Source organism: Eulemur rufifrons, chromosome 4, assembly GCF_041146395.1.
Source record: "Eulemur rufifrons isolate Redbay chromosome 4, OSU_ERuf_1, whole genome shotgun sequence".
NCBI classification, from domain to species: Eukaryota; Metazoa; Chordata; class Mammalia; order Primates; family Lemuridae; genus Eulemur; species Eulemur rufifrons.
This window is the reverse complement of record NC_090986.1, coordinates 81,492,177-81,511,793: the sequence shown is the minus strand read 5'-3', so window position 1 is coordinate 81,511,793 and position 19,617 is coordinate 81,492,177. Positions and strand designations below refer to the sequence as shown.

Genomic DNA, 19,617 nt, shown 5'->3' with positions numbered 1-19,617 from the left:
GTGTTACAGCACAGGAACCCCAAGTTTAGGAAATCCCACTCTTTTATAATGGACTGCAAGTCATTTGCTCCTGAGGACGCCATTGTCTTCATTCTACTGGACAGCAAAACCTGTCTTTTGATCCAGAGGGAGACAATGACCTTAATCTTCCAAAGCTGTTTCCTATACATCTGAAAAGACAGTTGTATTAGTCAGGGTTCTCTACAGAAACAGAACCAATAGGATACAGAGAATTATTTTAAGGAACTGGCCTGTGCAGTTTTCCGAGTCCAAAATCTGCAGGTCAGTGTAGAGACCCAGGAAAGAGCTGGTGATTCAGCCAAGAGTCTGAAGGCAGTCTGGGGACAAATTCCTTTTCCTCAAAGGACATCCCTCTTTTCTCTTATGACCTTCTACTGATTGGATGAGGCCCACCCACCTTATGGAGGATCATCTGCTTTACTCAAAGTCTACTGATTTAACTGTTAATCACACCTGAAAAAGTACCTCCACAGAGACATCTAGTGTCTGACCAAAAACGGGGCATCCAGTTGACACATAAAATTAATCATCACAGGCCCCCGGGGGGTTGGGACAGTGGTTCAACCTCTGCCTTTTAAGGCGCTCACCCGGGTTTAGGGAGGGAAACGGACAATACTCTGCGAGCTACAATAACGGCGCGCACAGCACGGGCGGGAAGCGGGAGACTTCCCAGGCCGCATCCTCTGCGCACAAAGGTGCAGACTGAGCAGGGGAGTGGTCACCACACGGAAAACGGGCTTCGAGGCTCACACGACGTGTAGCGGCCGCGGGAGCTGTTTCGTAGCAGCCAGCTCTCACCCTGGGCCGTCGCCTTGCGGCGGAGTAGATCAGGCTCCTCCTCCCTCTCCCCGAGGCCCCTCCGTCCCTCACGCGCAGGCCCCACCCCTGCCCGCAACCTCCCGCCCCCGCGCTTCCGGCCCCGCCTGCCCCCGCGCGGAGGAGTGTGGGAGCGGCTTCCTTGGATTCGCGCTTGGCAACGGCTCCGGCGTCGCGCTCGGCCTACGGAGGCTCTGGGTAGATTCCGTCAAACGTCGCGTCTTCCCCGGGGTCGACTCGTGGTCGCCCTGCTCCCCTCAGCGCGAGGTAGGAGACGGGACCGGGGCCGGGGCTGGTCCCTTCCGACCGTCACCCGCCCGCCGCCTCTGTCGGGGCGTCTGCGGCGGGGCCGCGAGCGGACTTGCCCGCCGCTCCCTCCGTGGCAGCTGTGGTTGAACGCGTCCTGGAGGTGCCCGAGTTGGTCCGCTCCGAAACGCGGGTGGTGTTTGTCACTCAGCGGTTTCCCAGCCAACAGGCTTTTCTTGCACTCTGGACAGGGGTGGGCGTTGCTGTTCCCTTGGGGTGGCTGTCCCGAATCACAGTCCTTGACGGGGAACTCCAGACCCAGTTAGATCTTTGCACCAGCTCTTGAGGGTCGCAGCGGATAGGGTGCACGTTCCTCTTTAATTTTTGTTAAGTATTGCCTAATAAAAGGTTGAATCAGAAGTGAAGGTAAAAGTACATGACAAAATGCGTAAAGCACGTACGTTCTTAGCCTCACAAAGATGGAAAAAGTCCGAAGACGTGAAGTACTCTTTTCTCAAGGTTCTTTCTAAGCCTCAAATTACATGTGTTCTTTCACCAATCTTACTCTCTGATCGTGAGCTTCTGAGAAACTACAGTAGGCATTTTGGAAGTAGACTACATCATAGACAGCAGTAGAAGAGTATTAAAAAGTAACTTTGGCATTTAAAAAACGTTTTACTGACATTTATATTAAATACAGGTGGCATCAGCCCCAAATTATTTCAACATGAGAGGCTTGTTATGCATATAAGCTGCTTTTTGAATATTAATAGCTTAGAGAATCCAGAAACCCCAGGTTGTAACATTGATTCTGCCACCCATAGCTGTTAGCCATGGGTGATTCCCTTCACCTTTCTTGGCTTCACTTTCCACATTTTTAAAATTGTGTGTTCCAGCAGATGTCTGTTCAGCTCAAGTCTCTTCCAGGTAAAACCTTTTTAAAATCTGTTTACAACCCAGCCGAAAGGATCTCTAGTTCTAAAAGTTGCATGTTTTGATGACTTATGTATAAGCTAAACTGACTTAAGTAGAGCTCACAATCAGGACGTTCTTGTGTAGCGTAGTGGTTCCCAAAGTGTGATCCCCACACCAGCAACATTAGCATCATCTGGGAACTTGTTAGATATCCACATTCCAGCCTGGTGTTGTAGCTCAGGGCTGTGATCCTAGTGACTGGGGAGGATGAGGTGGGAGGATTGCTTGAGCCTAGGAGTTCAAGGCTGCAGTGAGCTATGATCCTGCCACTGCACTCCAGCTAGGGCAATAGAATGAGACCCAGTCTCTAATGTGAATAAACGAAAAGTTGACATTGTAAGGGATGAAGGGGGTGATGATGTGTCCCCCACTCAAGTCTTACTGAATAAGAAACACTAGTGGCTGGGGAGCAGCAATATGAATTTAATAAACCTTTAGGTTTCTGATGCACGCTAAAGTTTGAGAACCTCTGGTTTAGTATTATCTGAGCTAAAGCTTTTAATTAAAAATATTTTACATGTCTTCTATGAATGACATTTAATACCTTTTGGAGGTATTTTGGAATGACCATTTCTATCTGATTGACATTTGCTCTCACACTAGGGAATTTTCATCTTCAAAAAGTGATGAGATCTGAGAGGCTGAGGCGGGAGGATCACTCTAGGTCAGGAGTTCGAGACCAGCCTGAGCAAGAGTGAGACCCCGTCTCTACTAAAAAATAGAAAGAAATTAGCTGTACAACTAAAAATATATAGAAAAAATTAGCCAGGCATGGTGGCGCATGCCTGTAGTCCCAGCTACTCGGGAGGCTGAGGCAGGAGGATTGCTTGAGCCCAGGAGTTTGAGGTTGCTATGAGCTAGGCTGATGCCACTGCACTCTAGCCCGGGCAACAGAGTGAGACTCTGTCTCAAAATAAAATAAAATAAAATAAAAATAATGAGAAATTAACTGAAAATGGATCAAAGATCTAAATGTAAGAGCTAAAACTATTAGAAGAAAACATAGTGTATATCTTTTTGACATTAGATTAGGCAGTTGTTTCTTAGATGTGATACCAAAAGTACAAGCAACCAAAGAAAGATAAATTGTACATCATCAAAATTAAAAACTTTTGTGCTTCAAAGGATAAGATCAAGAATGTGAAAAGACAAGGCACAGATGGGAGAAAATATTTGCAAATCATATATATAAGGTCTAGTATCCAGAATGTATAATGGATCCTTATAATTTATATAAGACAGGTAACCTAGCTTTTAAAAATGGGCAAAAGATCTAAACATACATTTCTCCAAAGACATATATAAATAGTCAACACATGAAAAGATGCTCAGCATCATTAGTCATCAGGGCAATGCAAATAAATACCACAGTGAGACACTATTTCACATCCACTAGAATGGCTATATCAAAAAGGAACAATAGCAAGTGTTGGTTAGGGCATGGAGAAACTGGAACCTTTACACATTCCAGGTGGATATAAAATGGTGCAGCTACTTTGGAAAACAGTCTGGCAGCTCCTCCAAAAGTTAAACATGACCTAGCAATTCCATTCCTAGGTATATACCCAATGGAATTTTAACCCATGTTAAAATTTATATACAAATGTTCATAGCAGTGTTGTTCATTAAAGTCAAAAAGTGGAAACAATCAAGATGTCCATTAATTAGTGGATAAGTAAAATGTAAATGTTTGATTACTATTTGGCCATAAAAAGGAATGAAGTACTGATATATGTTACAACATGGATGAATCTTGAAAACAAGCTAAGTGAGAGAGGCCAGGCACAAAACCCACATATGTATGATTCCATGAATATGAAATGTTCAGAATTGGCAAGTCCATAGAGACAGAAAGTAGATTAGTGGTTGTCAGGGACTGGGGGAAGGGAGGAACAGCGAGTGACTGCTAAAGGGCCCCAGGTTTCTTTATAGGACGATGAAAATATTCTGGAATTAGATACTGGTGATGGTGGCACAACCTTGGTAACATACTAAAAACCATTCAATTGTGCACCTTAAAAGGGTGAATATCATGGTATGTGAATTATATCTCAAAAAAGTAATTTTGTTCACTTTTTCCTGTCCTGACCAAGAGCTCAAAAAAGTAATTTTATTAGCATTTTAAATATATATAAATAATTTTTTAAAGGTTATGAGAAAACATAGATATAAATTATAGAAGCCACATATTTGGTATTATGCTGAAACTGTCTTAGGAATTTATTGACACACATGAAATGTACAAGCTTTAAAATACATGTATATATTATTTTAATATTTTAAGATAGAGAAAGTAATTCAATACTACATTTCTTGGATAACTCTTGGATAACTGCCCTTCCCCCACCTGCCACCCGCACCTCCCCCCCGCCCCCCCCCCCCCGCCAAATTACCTAAAATATTGACTTGATTTGAATGATACTTCTGGGGATTCTTGCCAGATTCTCTAATAATTATTACATTTACAGTATATGTATGCAGTAATTATATTTCTCCCAGGCTTCTGTTGAAGTCAAAATAAAATGTAGAGGCCAGGTGTGGTGGCTCACTCCTATAATCCCAGCACTTTAGGAGGCTGAGGTTGGAGGATTTCTTGAAGCCAGGAGTTCAAAGACTAGCCTGGGCAACATAGCGAGACCCTGTCTCTAAAAAAAAAAAAATTAAAAATTAGCTGGGCGTGGTGGTACATACCTGTATTGACAGCTACTCCGGAGGCAGGAGGATTGCTGGAGCACAGAAGTTTGAAGCTGCAGTGAGCTATGATCACAATAATGTACTGAAGCCTGGGCAACAGAGCAAGACCCTGTCTCTAAAAATAAATTCATAAAAATAAATTTTTAAAAAGCGTAGAGAAAAATTTCTAAATTAAATGCTTTATTTGGGAAGAAGGTTTGCAATTCAGGGCACACACAAACTGGGTCATCTTCAGTATGTCCAAAGAACCAAGAGCAGGTTGGAGGTTTTATCAAAAGAAGAAATGTTACCTAGTGCTCTTTGTGAAAGTTCATTGGCACTAGTGAGTTTCAGGGAAGCAGGCAAATTCCGATTGGTGGGCGAAGGCGGTGGGCTAAAGCAGTCCTAGAGTTGCAGCAAGTTATCTCAGCAGCTATAGATAAAACGGGTGTCAGATTACAATAGGCAGTGTTAGCAGCTGGACTTGCAGAGGATTCCATTCTTGGAGCAATGTTATTATGTTCTGAGTGGTTTTTCCCCCTGGCTTCTTGACTTTGTTTTAGTTGGGTATGACAAGAATGACCCAATTCGTATGATCAACTTTCACACTTCTGTTTTACTTTGCTTTGACATCTGTTTTATTCTGTCTTGCATTCTTTCTCAACATTTCATTACAAAAATTTTCAAATGTGCAGCAAAGTTCAAAGAATTTTACAATGAATGTTATACCTGCTCCTGGATTCCACCATTAGCGTTTTCCTACATTTGCTTTATCACATATCTGTCCAGTTACCTATCCCTCTATCCCTCTATTAATCCATCTTATTTTGGGCATTTCAAGGTAAATTAAAGATATTCAGTTTTCCCTTAAATGCTTCAGCATGCATGTTAATTATAGTTTGATATTTTTTACATTTTTTTCTTTTTAGATAAAATTTACAAAGCAGAAATCTCAAGTATGCATTTGCTGAGTTTTCATGAACGCATACACCTGTGTGACCCAAAGTTCTGCCAAGATATAGAACATTTATCACCCCAGAAAATTCTCTGATGCCCTTTTCCATTCAATCCCTGACCCCCACCCCAAGAAGCAACCGCTGTTCTGATTGTCTTCTATCCTAGATTAGCTTTGCCTGTTCTAGAACTTTGTAGATATGAAACAGTGCATAATGTACAGTTTTATGTAAAGCTTCTTTCACTTGGCATAATTGAGATTCTTCCATGTTGTTATTAGATTGCTGCAAAAGTAATTGTGTTTTTGGACCATGAATTTTAAATCATTATAACTAGGCTCAAACACGTCTCTGTTAATCAAAATAGGAACCATTACAATCAACACATTTTTGCCAAGAAGAAAAAAGTTTGTTTATTCCTGTAGCTTAAAAATTCATGCTTTGGGATTCAGCAAACTCTTTTGTAAAGCATTTTCTGCATCCTGCTGGTTGTGGAAGCGTTTTCCCTGCAAAAAGTTGTCGAGGTGCTTGAAGAAGTGGTAGTTGGTTGGCCAGAGGACAGGCGAACATGGCGGATAAGGTAAACTTCATGGCCCAATTCATTCAACTTTTGAAGTGTTGGTTGTGTGACATGTGCTCGCCGTTGTCATGGAGAACTGGGCCCTTTCTGTTGACCAATGCCAGCTGCTGGCATTGCAGTTTTCAGTGCATCTCGTGGATTTGCTGAGCAGACTTCTCAGATGTTAATGGTTTTGCTGGGATTCAGAAAGCAGTAATGGATCAGACCGGCAGCAGACCACCACACAGTCACCGTGATCTTTTTTGGGTACAAGTTTGGCTTTGGGAAGAGCTTTGGAGCTGCTTCTCGGTCCAACCACTGAGCCGGTTGTCGCTGGTTGTATAAAATCCACTTTTCATCACACATCACAATCCGATCGAGAAATGGTTTGTTGCTGCAGTAAAGAGAAGACAAACTTCAAAACAATTTTTTTGATTTTCGGTCAGCTCATGAGGCACCCACTCATTGAGCTTTTTCACCTTGCAATTTGCTTCAAATGCCAATTGACCGTAGAATGGTCGACCTTGAGTTCTTCAGCAACTTCTTGTGTAGTTGTAAGAGGATCAGCTTCGATGGTTGCTCTCAATTGGTCATTGTCAGCTTCCAATGACTGGCCACTGCACTCCTCATCTTCACGGCTCTCATCTCCTTTGCAAAACTTCTTGAACCACCACTGCACTGTATGTTCGTTAGCAGTTCCTGGGTCAAATGCATCGTTGATGTTGCGAGTTGTCTCTGTTGCTTTACGACCCATTATGAACGAATAAGAAAATTGCTCGAATTTGCTTTTTGTCTAACATCATCTCCACAGTCTAAAATAAATATAAAACAAACAGCAAGTAATAAGTCATTAGCAAAAAACCATAAAGCAAGAAATGTGCATTAAAATGATGTATAACATAACCACATTTATTTAAGAATGTATTGGCAAATTTCAACAATGCTAAAACCGCAATTAGTTTTGTACCAGCTTAATATGTCATTGTTGCATTCTTTTTTACTGCTGAGTAGTACTTCATTGCATAAATATGCCACATTTTGCTTATCCATTTTATTGATGGGCACCTGGTTTGTTTCTTATTTTTAGCTATTGTGAATAAGGCTATGAGAAAGAAACGAAAACTTTTTATCTGAGGAATGAGAGCCTCCTCTAAATTATCAGGCCCAAAAGGGCATGGCAGTGAAACAGTAGTCACATCCCACTTCCCTTCTGGGGGTGAGTAATCATCTCTTAAAACTGCTTGCTATGGCCACAAGTGTCTATAAGTTAACCTAACCATGCTGCAGGCTGGACGCGGTAACCCTTGCAGTGTACAGCCAGTCCTAATCAATGTTATTTCTGTAAACCAACACGACTTCCTGAGAAACAACTTTGTATCATCCCACTCCTTGCCCCCCTTTTTTGCCTTTGAAAACCTTTTTTGAACAAAGGCCGAATGGAGCTCACATGGAAGGTTACTTGGGTCTGAGTCTTCCAGGCAGCTGACCTTATCTTGGCTCAAATAAACAATAATTTGTGCCTCAGTTTCTTTCTTTAGGTTGACACCTGTGAACATTCTTATACTAATCTTTTTGTAACATATGCTTTCATTTCTCCTGGGTAAATACTTTTGAGTGGAATTGCTGGGTTGTAAAATGTGTATGTTAATTTTATGAAACTAAAGACCTTCATCCAAAATTGTACCATTTTACACTTCACCGACAACGTATGAGTACTCTGGTTGCCCCACATCCTTGACGACATGATGTGTGGTTGGTCTTTTTAATTTCAGCCATTTATGATGGGCGTGTGTGGTTTCTGCTTTGCCTTTTAATTGACTGTTTCATACCTTTCTTTGATACTAAGCTCCATGAAAATCAGGACAACCAACTTTACCCCCTGTAGTGTCTGTCACTATTCTTTCAACGTTGTAGATGTGGAAGAAATGGGAAACCAGGATAACGAATGAGTGTTTTGACAATTTGGGGAATCTGATGTGAAAAAACATTCAAGGCATAAAAATTTGTACAGATAGATTTGACCAGAAAGGTTGTTAGCTATCTATTCTTTATTTGAATTAAGAATTATTTCTTAAACCAAGAAGATGTTTACACTGCCAATTTTTCATAGGTACAAATGATGCAAAATGTGCATCTGGCTCCAGAGACAGATGAAGATGATCTTTATTCTGGTTATAATGACTACAATCCAACCTATGACACTGAGGTAAAAAAAAAAAAAAAAAGTTTTTTTTACACTGGTCTTTGTTAAGCTGATTTATAAAGACTTAGGGTTTCAGAGTTCTGCTTTATTATGATTTAAATTAAATAAGCTGAGTAATAAACCTAGAAAAATGCTGTTACTGAAGATTCTGCTAACTTCTACCGAAAAAATAATTGCAGCAAAGAGGAAGATCATGAGACAGTTATGAATTAAGATGACTTATCTACTTGTATTCTCCAGTGCTTGCTATCCAAATGTGTGACTTAGATCACCTGAAATCAGTTTTTTTAGTGCTCTGAACTTGAAATATCATGTAGTTTTTTCTTCTTTTAATTTAATTATGAGTATTTTATAGAAAATAGGAAATAGAGATAAATATAAAAAAATTAAAATCATAGAAACTGTCAACATCAGTCACCCAGGGATAACCATGAACAAACTTGTAGTTCACCTTGCCAAACATTTTCCTATGGACATACATGTATATTTCTATATTTTTGGATAAAATGGGATCATACTCTGTGTACTATTTTATAACCTGCTTTTTGTCTTTCATAAATATCCATTTATTTCAGTAAGTATATATCTGCTTAATATTTAATGATATGGTAATTTAAAAGATGGAATTGTTACTAAGACAAATTTGGATGTTTTAAATCTGTTTATATCTCTTGTGAGAGTTATAGTTTCCAAATTGTAAAAAAGAAATCACACACACACACAAAAGCAAAAAAAACCTCTCTATAAAGTTACCTTAAACTTGTGTGGGAAAAAAAGTAAGGATGAAAATGTGGTTGTTAATTTACTTACAAGTATCTAAGAACCACATACAGCCGGCCCTCCATATTCATGGGTTCTGCATCTGTGGATTCAACCAACCTTGAATTGAAAATATTCAGAAAAAAAATTCTACATAGTTCCAAAACCAAAACTTGAATTTGTCATGCTGAGTACTATGTTGAATGCACAATGTGTGACATTGTATTGGGTATTATAAGTAATCTAGAGATGATTTAAAGTATATGGGAGGATGTGCGTAGGTTATGTGCAAGTACTACGTTGTGTTACATCAGGGACTTGAGCACGGACGAATTTTGGCAGTGGTGGGGTCCGGGAACCAACCCCCCATGGATACCAACGGACAACTATATTAGCATTTATACCACTTTAATTTAGGAAATCTCATTTTTTCTAGAGTTTTTCTTATAGCTTTTATAATAGTAATTTTTGAAGTTTTTTTTTTTCCCCTATGGAGTAAAATGATGGTCTGTGAATTTGAGACCTAAAAAGTAAAGCAAGAACAAAAATAGAAACCATTCACTTTTTCTACGTAAAATAAAAATCTAGGCAAAAGCCAGGTGGGCCTGTAGTCCCAGCTACTTGGGAAACTGGGGTGGGGCAATTGCTTGAGCCCAGGATTTTGAGACTGTAGTGTGCCATGATCCTGTGCCCGTGAATAGCTGCTGCGCTGCAGCCTGGGCAACGTAGCAAGACCCCATTTCTAAAAAAAAAAAAAAAGGGTGGTGGAGGGAATCTAGGTGATACTGATTATTATAGAAAATTTGAAAGGTCTAGAAAATTGGAGAAAAAAGAAATAAGATGACATCAATCCTGTCACCCAAAGATCACCTACATTAGATGTACTACCTGATGTTTTGCTGTATTCCCTTTTCTTTTAATGTACACAGATATTTCCAAATACACACACACACACACACACACACACACAAATGATTATATAATCTCTTTGTAAAATTTGCTTTGTGTAACATAAGCATTTTCTGAAGTTAGTATAAATCATGAAAACCATTGAGATATCCCCATTCTCCCAATTATAAAAGTAAGACATGTTTGTTGTTGAATACAGTTACCAGTAATCAATCTTGTCACTCAGAAATAACTACTGTAACATTTTGTTGCTTTGTCTTTCCTTCATGTATACATATACAATTTTCTTTTAGTATGCTTGGGATTGAACAAACATTTACTTTTCTGTTTGCTTTTTTACATTCAACAATGGCATAAGCAATTTCTCGTACTAAATATTTAAGTAAATATGATTTTAATGGCTACATAATACTGAAAATATATAGTTGATTAGAAGTATTCTCTCATGTTACAATTTTTTTTTCTAGTTTTCCGCTGTTGTAAATTACATAGTGATGAATAGTTTTTTGTTTTTTGGGGTTTTTTTTGAGACAGAGTCTCAGTCTGTTGCCTGGGCTAGGGTGCCATGGCATCAGCCTAGCTCACAACAACCTCAAACTCCTGGGCTCAAGCAATCCTACTGCCTCAGCCTCCCGAGTAGCTGGGACTACAGGTATGCGCCACCATGCCCAGCTAATTTTTTCTATATATTTTTAGTTGTTCAGCTAATTTCTTTCTATTTTTTTAGTAGAGACAGGGTCTCGCTCTTGCTCAGGGTGGTCTTGAACTCCTGAGCTCAAACAATCCGCCCGCCTCGGCCTCCCAAGTGCTAGGATTACAGGCGTGAGCCACCACTCCCGGCCAGTGATGAATAGTTTTATGCATAAATAATTTTCTGTGTTTTGATTAAACATTTCCTGGGATAGAGTCCCAGAAGTGGAATTAATGGATTGTGAAGATGATCATTTTTAAAGCACCATAGAAACTTCTTATCTCTTCAGGTTGTCATAGTGTGGCTATATAATTTAATCTGGAGGAAATACTCAGAATATCAGACTTAAAAATAAATTATACAGTGAAATAAAAATAATGTTTGCTTTATGCCTGGTTTTCTTTGATCTTAATTAGCTAACAAGTTCAATATATAACTGAAATATTTGAAATAATTGCTTAAGATGTTAATGGAATATGAAATTTGTTAATCAAGTCACAAGGAAAAAATTACAAAAATTGTGTTAGTTTGGTGTTTATAATTGGAGAATTTGTCAACTGTTCTTTTTAGTTTGTCCTTTAGTTAGAATTTATTGAGTTTATTAATGAAATTTTACTAATAATTTAAGAATCTTAGTAGACATCCTTTTACCAAAAGATCTGCCAAATAAAAAGTATAATTAATTGCACCAAAGGTTATGTATGCCTTTGGCTTTATATTTTACACATAAGTTTTCAGTTTCTATGGCTGACTGAGAATTGTTTACTTCTTAAATTTTATGTAGTTAATATGAAAGGTTGTACAGATAATTTAAAGTAAAAGTTAAAGAATGATTGTATGTAATAAAAGTTATGTTTTAAGGTGTGTTGTGGCTGGCTGCGGTGGCTCACACCTATAATTCCAGCACTTTGGGAGGCTAAGGTGGGAAGACTGCTTGTAACTGGGAGTTTGAGACAAACCTGGACAACATAGGAAGAAAAATTTTTCTCTACAAGAAAAATTTCAAAAATAGCCAGGTGTGGTGGCATACGCCTTGTAGTCTCAGCTACTTTGGAGGCTGAGGCCGGAGAATCGCTTGAGCCCAGAAGGTTGAGGTTATGGTGAGCTATGATCGCACCAATCCGCTCCAGCCTGGGTGACAGAGCGAGACCCTGTCTCTATAAATAAAATAAAATAAAATAAAATGGTGTCTTGTATTAGCATTCTGGTTATATAAAAATTTTATTTTGATTATCTGGAAATTTTTAAAAAGTTAATTGGTAGTGACTCTATTTTTATGTATTATTTATATTTATTTTTAAATAATTGGCACGTATATTTTTGTGGGAAGTAGACTGAAACAAATTCAGAGGCAAGTACGAGAATTGTGCATAAAGTGTGTCTGAAGGGTTAGAGCCAGAGTGGGGAAGAAGTAGGAAATAAAGGCTGGTTAGAAGGTTGGTGGGTGGTAAGACTGGGTGCTTTTGGGAGACTATAAAAAATGGCATTTTGTCCAGGAAAGCCAGGAACACTTTTATCCTGCCCTTGACTAATGTTCTTTTCCTCAGATTTTCAGAGGGAGAATATAAGTACAGGTCAGGAGTCAGCAAAGCAATATAACATTTTATTTCAACTGAGCCACCGATTCCAAATGGCAATGCAGGGCAGGTTGGACTTGGTGGAGCCCTCCCTTTGCCTAGAATAGCTCCAGTCTGAGTCTCCAGTGACATGAAAGGTCCTTTTCATCTGTACAAATGGAAATGGAACAAGAGACAGCGCCCCATTGCTTGTAGAGAATGTGGCCTTTTCCGTCCTGAGGCTTTCTCAGGTAGGGTTCTAGCATGGTCCCGGCATATGGGAGAAGAGGAGAGGCAAGGACAGGGAGCGGGAGAGGCAAGGATGGGAGCAGAGAGAGAGTGAGTGAAGGAGAGAAAAAGAGAGAAAGAGATGTGAACTTCAGTTCTTACTGCTCTGGCCACTAGGAAGAAAGAGAAGAAAGGCCATCTCCTTGTATACCTGATCAGTGGCATGATCACAGCTCATCGTAACCTCAAACCCCTGGGCTCAAGTGGTCCTCACCGCTTTGGCCTCCCAAAGTACTGGGATTATAGGTGTGAGCCACCACTCTTGGCCCTATTTGATCTTTTATCCAAGTATTATAGTACCATCCATTTCAACTGTGACCAATAGAATGTCCCTAAAATTGACTAACATAATTGCTACCCCTCTTGCTAGGAGAGGAAGGAGCTTTGATATTTTGGGTAGTATGAAGAGGGGAGATTTGATGACAGAGTCCTTGAGCCCCTACCCAAATGTCAACACTTGGGGTAAGGAATCATAGAGGATCTTGACTACCAAACAGGAGTTTAAACTTTCTGCCCCCCTGCCCCTCCAATTCCCACTTCTTGTTGAATGTTAAATTTGCCTTTTCATTTTAGGAATTGGAGAATGACACAGCTTTTCAGCAAGCCGTGAGAACTAGTCATGGCAGAAGACCTCCAGTAAGTGAAAACAAAAATTTTTTAATTATGATTTAAAAAAAGCACATAACATAAAGTTTCTATCTTAGCCATTTTTACCTGTATAGTTCAGTAGTGTTAAGTTCACATGGCTGTGAAACTGATCTTCAGAAATTTTTCATCTTGTAAATCTGAAACTCTGTACCCATTAAACAAAAACTCTCCATTTTCCCCCACCCCCAAACTCCCTTGGAACCACTATTCTACTTTCTATTTCTATCAATTTGACTACTTTACATACCTCACATAAGTGGAATCATAGAGTATTTGTTTTTTTATGACTGTCTTATTTCATGTAGTATAATGTCCTCAAGGTTCATCTATGTCATAGCATGTGACAGAATTTCCTTCCTTTTTATGTGTGAATAGTATTCCATTGTATGTATATGCCACATTTTGTTTATTTATTCATGGGTCAATGGACACCTGACCATTTTTGTTACTGAGTTGTAAGAATTCTCTATATATTCTGGATATTAAATTCTTATCAGATATATGATTTACAGATAGATATTTTCTCCCATTCTGGTTTTCCCAACACTATTTGTTGAACAGACTGTCTTTTCTTCCATTGAGTGGTCTTGGTACCCTTGTTGAAGATCATTTGACCATACATGCAAGGGTTTCTTTCTGGGCTCTCCATTCTGTTCTGTTGGTCTTTATGTTACTGTTACGCCAGTAACACACTGTTTTGATTACTGTGGCTTTGTGATATGTTTTGAAATCAGACGGTGGTGGGAAGCCTTCCAACTTTGCTCTTTTTCAAAATTACTTTAGCTATTCAAGGTCCCTTGATACTCCATATGAATTTAAGGATGAATCTTTCTATTTACACAAAAAATGACATTGGTATTTTGATAGGGATTGCATTGAGTCTGTAGATCACTTGAGTAGTATGAACATCTTAATATTAAATCTTCCAATCCATGAACATGGGATATCTTACTATTTGTGTCATCTTAGTTTCTTTCAGCAATGTTTTATAGTTTTTAGTGTATCTAGTAAGTGAATTTTAAAGTATTCTAGATGAGAGGATTTCCTTATGTTCTTGAAAATATAAATATTATCATTTATATGGAGCATTGGAATTATGTTTACCTAAAGAATTCATTATTTTAAAAATATTTGCCTAATTTTTAAAGTAACATAAATATTGATTCTTCAAAACATTGGGGCTTAATTTACAAATTACTCCTCCCGTGTATTAATTAATTAATACTCTCCAGTAATTCTTCTACTGGTACATAAATTGCTAGAGTAGTTTTTTCAGTATTACTGTTCAAATTTTTATATACATTATACAAAGCATAGATATCCACCTTCTACAGTGTACAAAATCTGCCAGGCTTTGTTTGTAGTTGAAAATAAACAAGATTGGCACTAAATAAAATAGTGAAGTTTAGAAAGTTCTATCCCTAATGTTCTATGCCTAACATTGTTTTTTTAAAAATACTGCATCTTCCCACCATCTAATACCGTATATCAGTGGTTTTTACCTGAGGGCAATTTACATACCCCCCCCCCAGGGAGAGGAAACTTGGCAATGCCTGGAGATATTTTTGGTTGTCACACTTGAGTAGTGGCTACTGGCATTGAGTTGGTAGCAGTTGGAGACGCTGCTAAACATTTTACAATGCACAGGCCAACCCCCAACAATAATTATCCAGGCCAGACTCTTCTGCTTTAAGATGAGGTGTCTTCCTGCTTTTACCTTCCCTCACTTTGTCACTTTCGTCCTTCCTTTCTGCCATACATACTTATTTAGCAAACATTAAACCACTTAACATGGGAAGGATCTTGGGAATAGCTTGCCCATCTCATTTAGTATAAGCGAATTTAGTGCAATTCCCTGCAGTGAGTTTGGCTAAACTACTGCATAGGTAGAGGACACAGTCCTCCATAAGACTACCCCCACTTCTCATACCAACTTCAAGTTCTGGGGCTTCCTGAACCACACTCAGGTTTGATAATTCTCTGGAAGGACTCACAGAACTCACTAAAATCTACCATACTCACAGTTTATAACAGGGGAAAGATACAAGTTAAAATCACGAAAAGGAAGAATTGCAGTCTAGGATCACTCAAAACATGGGGATTCTGGTCATTCTCTCCCTGTGAGTCCAAGGTTGGCAGTAACTTTTCCTGGTCACTGTGTGTGACAGTACTCAGCGAGTATTGCCAACCATGGAATCCCACCCAAGACTTCAGTGGGCAGAGTTTTACAAGGGCTCAATCACATACTGCTCATGTAGTTGACCTATAGTCTCCAGGCCCTCCCAGAGGTTCAGTCTCATACTCGGAAAGTTGATGTGTCCCAAAGCCCCCATTGCAGATCACGTTGTTAGGCTGTCTAGTGGCCATAGCCAAGGCAAACAGAAATACTCCTGTCAGACAAAACATTCCAGGGGCATAGAAATCACCTCTCAGTAGCCAACACCAAAGACCAGACCTCTCTTTGGGTAAAGTTAATTCTTCATTATACATTTTGTAACCCATATTTTAATTATAAGGTTATCTTCATTATGGAAAGAGATTTCATAGGTTCTGAGTTCTTCCAATAGGCCAGTGACTAGACTATAAGCTTTTTGAAGAGGCAGATTCTTATTCATTGTTATTTTCCTTGTCTACTGTAGGTGCTCCATAAACCTTTATTGAATAACTTAGTAAATCAGTAAACTTTGTTTTCGGTTAAGTGATTTCAGGCATTAGACAGAAGGTGATAATTTTGCCAGGTTGGCCCTTCAAAGATCTTTAGAAGTGATTTCAGAGATCCTCATTTTATACATGAAGAAACCAAAGCCTGGAAAAGCCAAGGTCTCCCAGCTGCCCTAACTGGGATAGAGCTTGGGTCTCTTGCTCCTCTGTTGAATGATATTTTCATCACACTCTACTTATTATATTAAATCGGAAAAAGTTTTAGGACCAGCAGGCAGGTCCTAGTTTCACTTAAGAGGGATAAAATTCTAGGTTTATCCTAAGGAGCTTATAATCTTCAGAGGGAAAATTAAATGGACACAAGTAGATATTACAAGGCATAATGCAATTAGTTGTAAAAAAAAAAAGAAAGAAACAAAAGAGTGTAAATTAGCTGCTATGGGACCATAAAGAAAGGTTATTTACTGCTAGTTGGGACAACCAGAAGAGACTGCTTAGAAGATAAATTTAGATTTGAATATTAAAAGAGGTGTAGGGGCCGGGCGAGGTGGCTCACGCCTGTAATCCTAGCACTCTGGGAGGCTGAGGCGGGTGGATCGTTTGAGCTCAGGAGTTCAAGACCAGCCTGAGCAAGAGCGAGACCCTGTCTCTACTAAAAATAGAAAGAAATTATATGGACAACTGAAAATATATAGAAAAAATTAGCTGGGCATGGTGGCGCATGCCTGTAGTCCCAGCTACTCGGGAGGCTGAGGCAGGAGGATCGCTTGAGCCCAGGAGTTTGAGGTTGCTGTGAGGTAGGCTGATGCCACGGCACTCTAGCCCGGGCAACAGAATGAGACTCTGTCTCAAAAAACAACAACAACAGCAACAAAAAACCCCCCGATGTGTAGAATTGAGACTGACCTTGAGATACAGGAGGAGGCGCTTTGCAGGTAGGGTGCAAGGTGAATAAGGAAAGAGAATGTAGGAGCTGCCCAATGCCGACAACAAAAACCAAAAAAAAAAAAAAAAAAAAAAAAAAAAGAAATCCAGATCTAGTCATTAGGTAGCAGTTAAAAAAGAGTGACGATCTCTTTTCCTCAGTTTGTTCAGTTTGTTCTCCGAGAAGAAATTGCTGAGACCCATATCCCTCTTTTTCAGCTTTTTCTAAGACCTGGAGCCAACCTTATCAAGCATGAATTTTAAACCCTGGAATATGTATAAAATTAAAATATCTTCCCATAGTAAGGCAAAGAACCAATGATTAAAGTTCACCTAACAACTTTATATGTTAATACCTGTAATTCAGGCAGGTGTTTTCCTATAAAGTTAACTGTTGTGTGTGTTATTTCCATACTTTCCCTCTAATGATGTTTTTATTATTATTCAGTTCAAAATATTTTCTAATTTCCAGGGTAATTTCTTTGACCCATGGGTTATTTAGAAATGTATTTCTTAATTTCCAAACATATTAAAATTCTCTTGTTATCTTTGTGTTACTGATTTCTAGCTTTATTCTTTGATGGGGAACATAATCTGTATGATTCCAATTCTTTGAAATTTGTTAATATTCCAAGTGCATTTTTAAAGAATATATGTTCTGCAATTGGCAGGTACACTGTTATATATGTCAGTTAGATCAAGTGTGTTAATGGTTTTGTTCAGATGTTCTATATTTTTACTGATTTTTTTTGTCTACTGGTTCTATTAATGAGAAAGTATGATCAAATCTTGTACTGTGATTGTGGATTAGCATATTTTTGTAGGTTTTTGCTTCATATTATTTGGAGCAAAGATATTTAGAATTGTTATATTTTCAAAGTAAACTGAGCCTTTTATTATTATGAATTATCTATCTCTAGTAATGCTTTTTGTCTGTTTTGTCGGACATTAATATATTAATATAACTATGAAAGCTCTCTTTTGTCTAACCATTTGTATTATATGTCTTTCCCATTTTTTTTATTTCTGACTTTTCCATATCCATTTATTTAAAAAGTCTTTATTAGCAGCATGTAATTGGGTTTTGTTTTTTTGATATTTTGACAATTTTATCTTTTATTTCATTTATATGTAATGAAATTATTGCTTTGGCTTAAAATTTGCTTTCTTACTATTTGTTTTTTCCTGCCTCTTTTATGTTTCATTTGCTCTCTTTTCTTGACTTCTTTTGTTTTTTATTCTATTTCCTTCCTCTGTTATTTTAGTAGTTTACATTCCCTGACCAATCTTCTAATGTTTCACAAAGATTATAACACTATTCTTTAACTTATTAAAGTCTAGTATAAATTAGTAGTTTTACTACTGCCTGGACAGTGCCAGAATTTCACGTTATTTTTAGCTGTTTTTCAGTTCTAGAATTTATATGTATTCCTTTTTTATATTTTTCAGTTCTTTGCTGAAATTGCCAATCTTGTCTTTTAATTCATTGAGCATATTAAGCATAGTTATTAATATGTTAAAGTCTGTGTCTGATATTTCCCTTCTATGTGTCCCCTTCTGAGTTTCTTTCCATTCTTTTGTTTCTCTCAGCTTTTGGTTAGGTAGTCTTGCCTCTATGTGTCTCGTTGTTTTTGATTAAATGACAGACATTATAAGTGAAAAATTTTAGAGATAATTTATGTCTCTATGTCTGTGCTATTCAGTATGAGAGCCTCTAGCCACAAGTAACTATTTACATTTAAATTAGTAAAAATTAGAATAAAACATCCATATCCTTGTTGCAGTGCTTACATTTCAAATGTGGCCAGTGACTGTCTTATCAGAAAGAGCGGATATAGAACCTTTCCATCACTGCAGAAAGTTCTGTTGGATAGCACAGCTCTAGAGGATCTTATCTTTCACTATAGAGAATGTACTTTTTCTTATGGCCCTACAGGCACTAGGAATCCCTGATTGCCTTAATCCAGTTGGGTTTGAGATGATCCTAAATTGGACTTCAGCCCTTACAAGGGCTGGTATACTTCTATTTTCCTTTTCATCTTAAGGTGTAGCCTTTTGAGTTCACAGTCTACAGCCTGGAGGATTACTAGGGCTGCCTTCTTGGCAGCCCCTCGGCTCCCAGGTTTACCCCCTCAGACTGTGGGTCTGTCAGAAGCCCGGCTCAGCTTCTCAGCCTCGCCTTTGGAGTTAACAAATGCCTCTGGGAAGGAAGCAGGCCCAAACACGGGCTAACCTCTCTAGCCTTCTCTTCTCTTTTTATTTTGAAAACTTGTAATTTTTCACTATCTTAATGGTTCTCTAATGTATTCAAACTGATATTTAAAAAAAATATTTTTGTCTCTAGCCTTTTTAACTGTTCTTAGTGGGAAGGTTTTTGAAACAGTAGTCCATCATAGCCCAAAGTAGAATTCCTCCATAAATGATATTTAATCAAATATTTCAGACAAATCTGCCTAACAGCTAACATGTTTAGGACACTCTCACCTATGACTCTGTTTGATTCTAACTACAATTCTGTGACCAGTATACTTTGTATCCTTATTTAAAAGATGAAGCTGGGTATGGTGGCTCAAGCCTGTAATCTCAGCACTTTGGGAGGCAGAGGGGGAGGATCACTTGAGGCCAGGAGTTCAAGAACAACCTGGGCAACATAGTGACACCTTGTCTTTACAAAAAATTTTTTAAAAATTAGCTGGGTGTGGTGGTATGCACCTATAGTCCCTGCTACTTGGGAT

At 38.6% G+C, this 19,617-nt stretch overlaps 1 protein-coding gene across 3 annotated transcripts in view; it reads left to right on the top strand.

The window, feature by feature from the left end:
- Nucleotides 1-1,002: 1,002 nt before the first annotated feature.
- Nucleotides 1,003-19,617, top strand: part of IFT88 (intraflagellar transport 88) — an 87,281-nt gene continuing 68,666 nt past the window's right edge. The window contains exons 1-3 of one of the 3 annotated variants that reach the window (XM_069467452.1): nt 1,003-1,104; nt 8,354-8,449; nt 13,223-13,285. In XM_069467452.1, the coding sequence (XP_069323553.1) occupies nt 8,360-8,449; nt 13,223-13,285 (153 nt within the window). In that variant the 5' untranslated portion in view covers nt 1,003-1,104; nt 8,354-8,359. Of the gene's footprint in view, nt 1,105-8,351; nt 8,450-13,222; nt 13,286-19,617 lie in introns of those variants that run through there. The other 2 variants (XR_011233475.1, XM_069467453.1) reach the window with 2 other exon arrangements.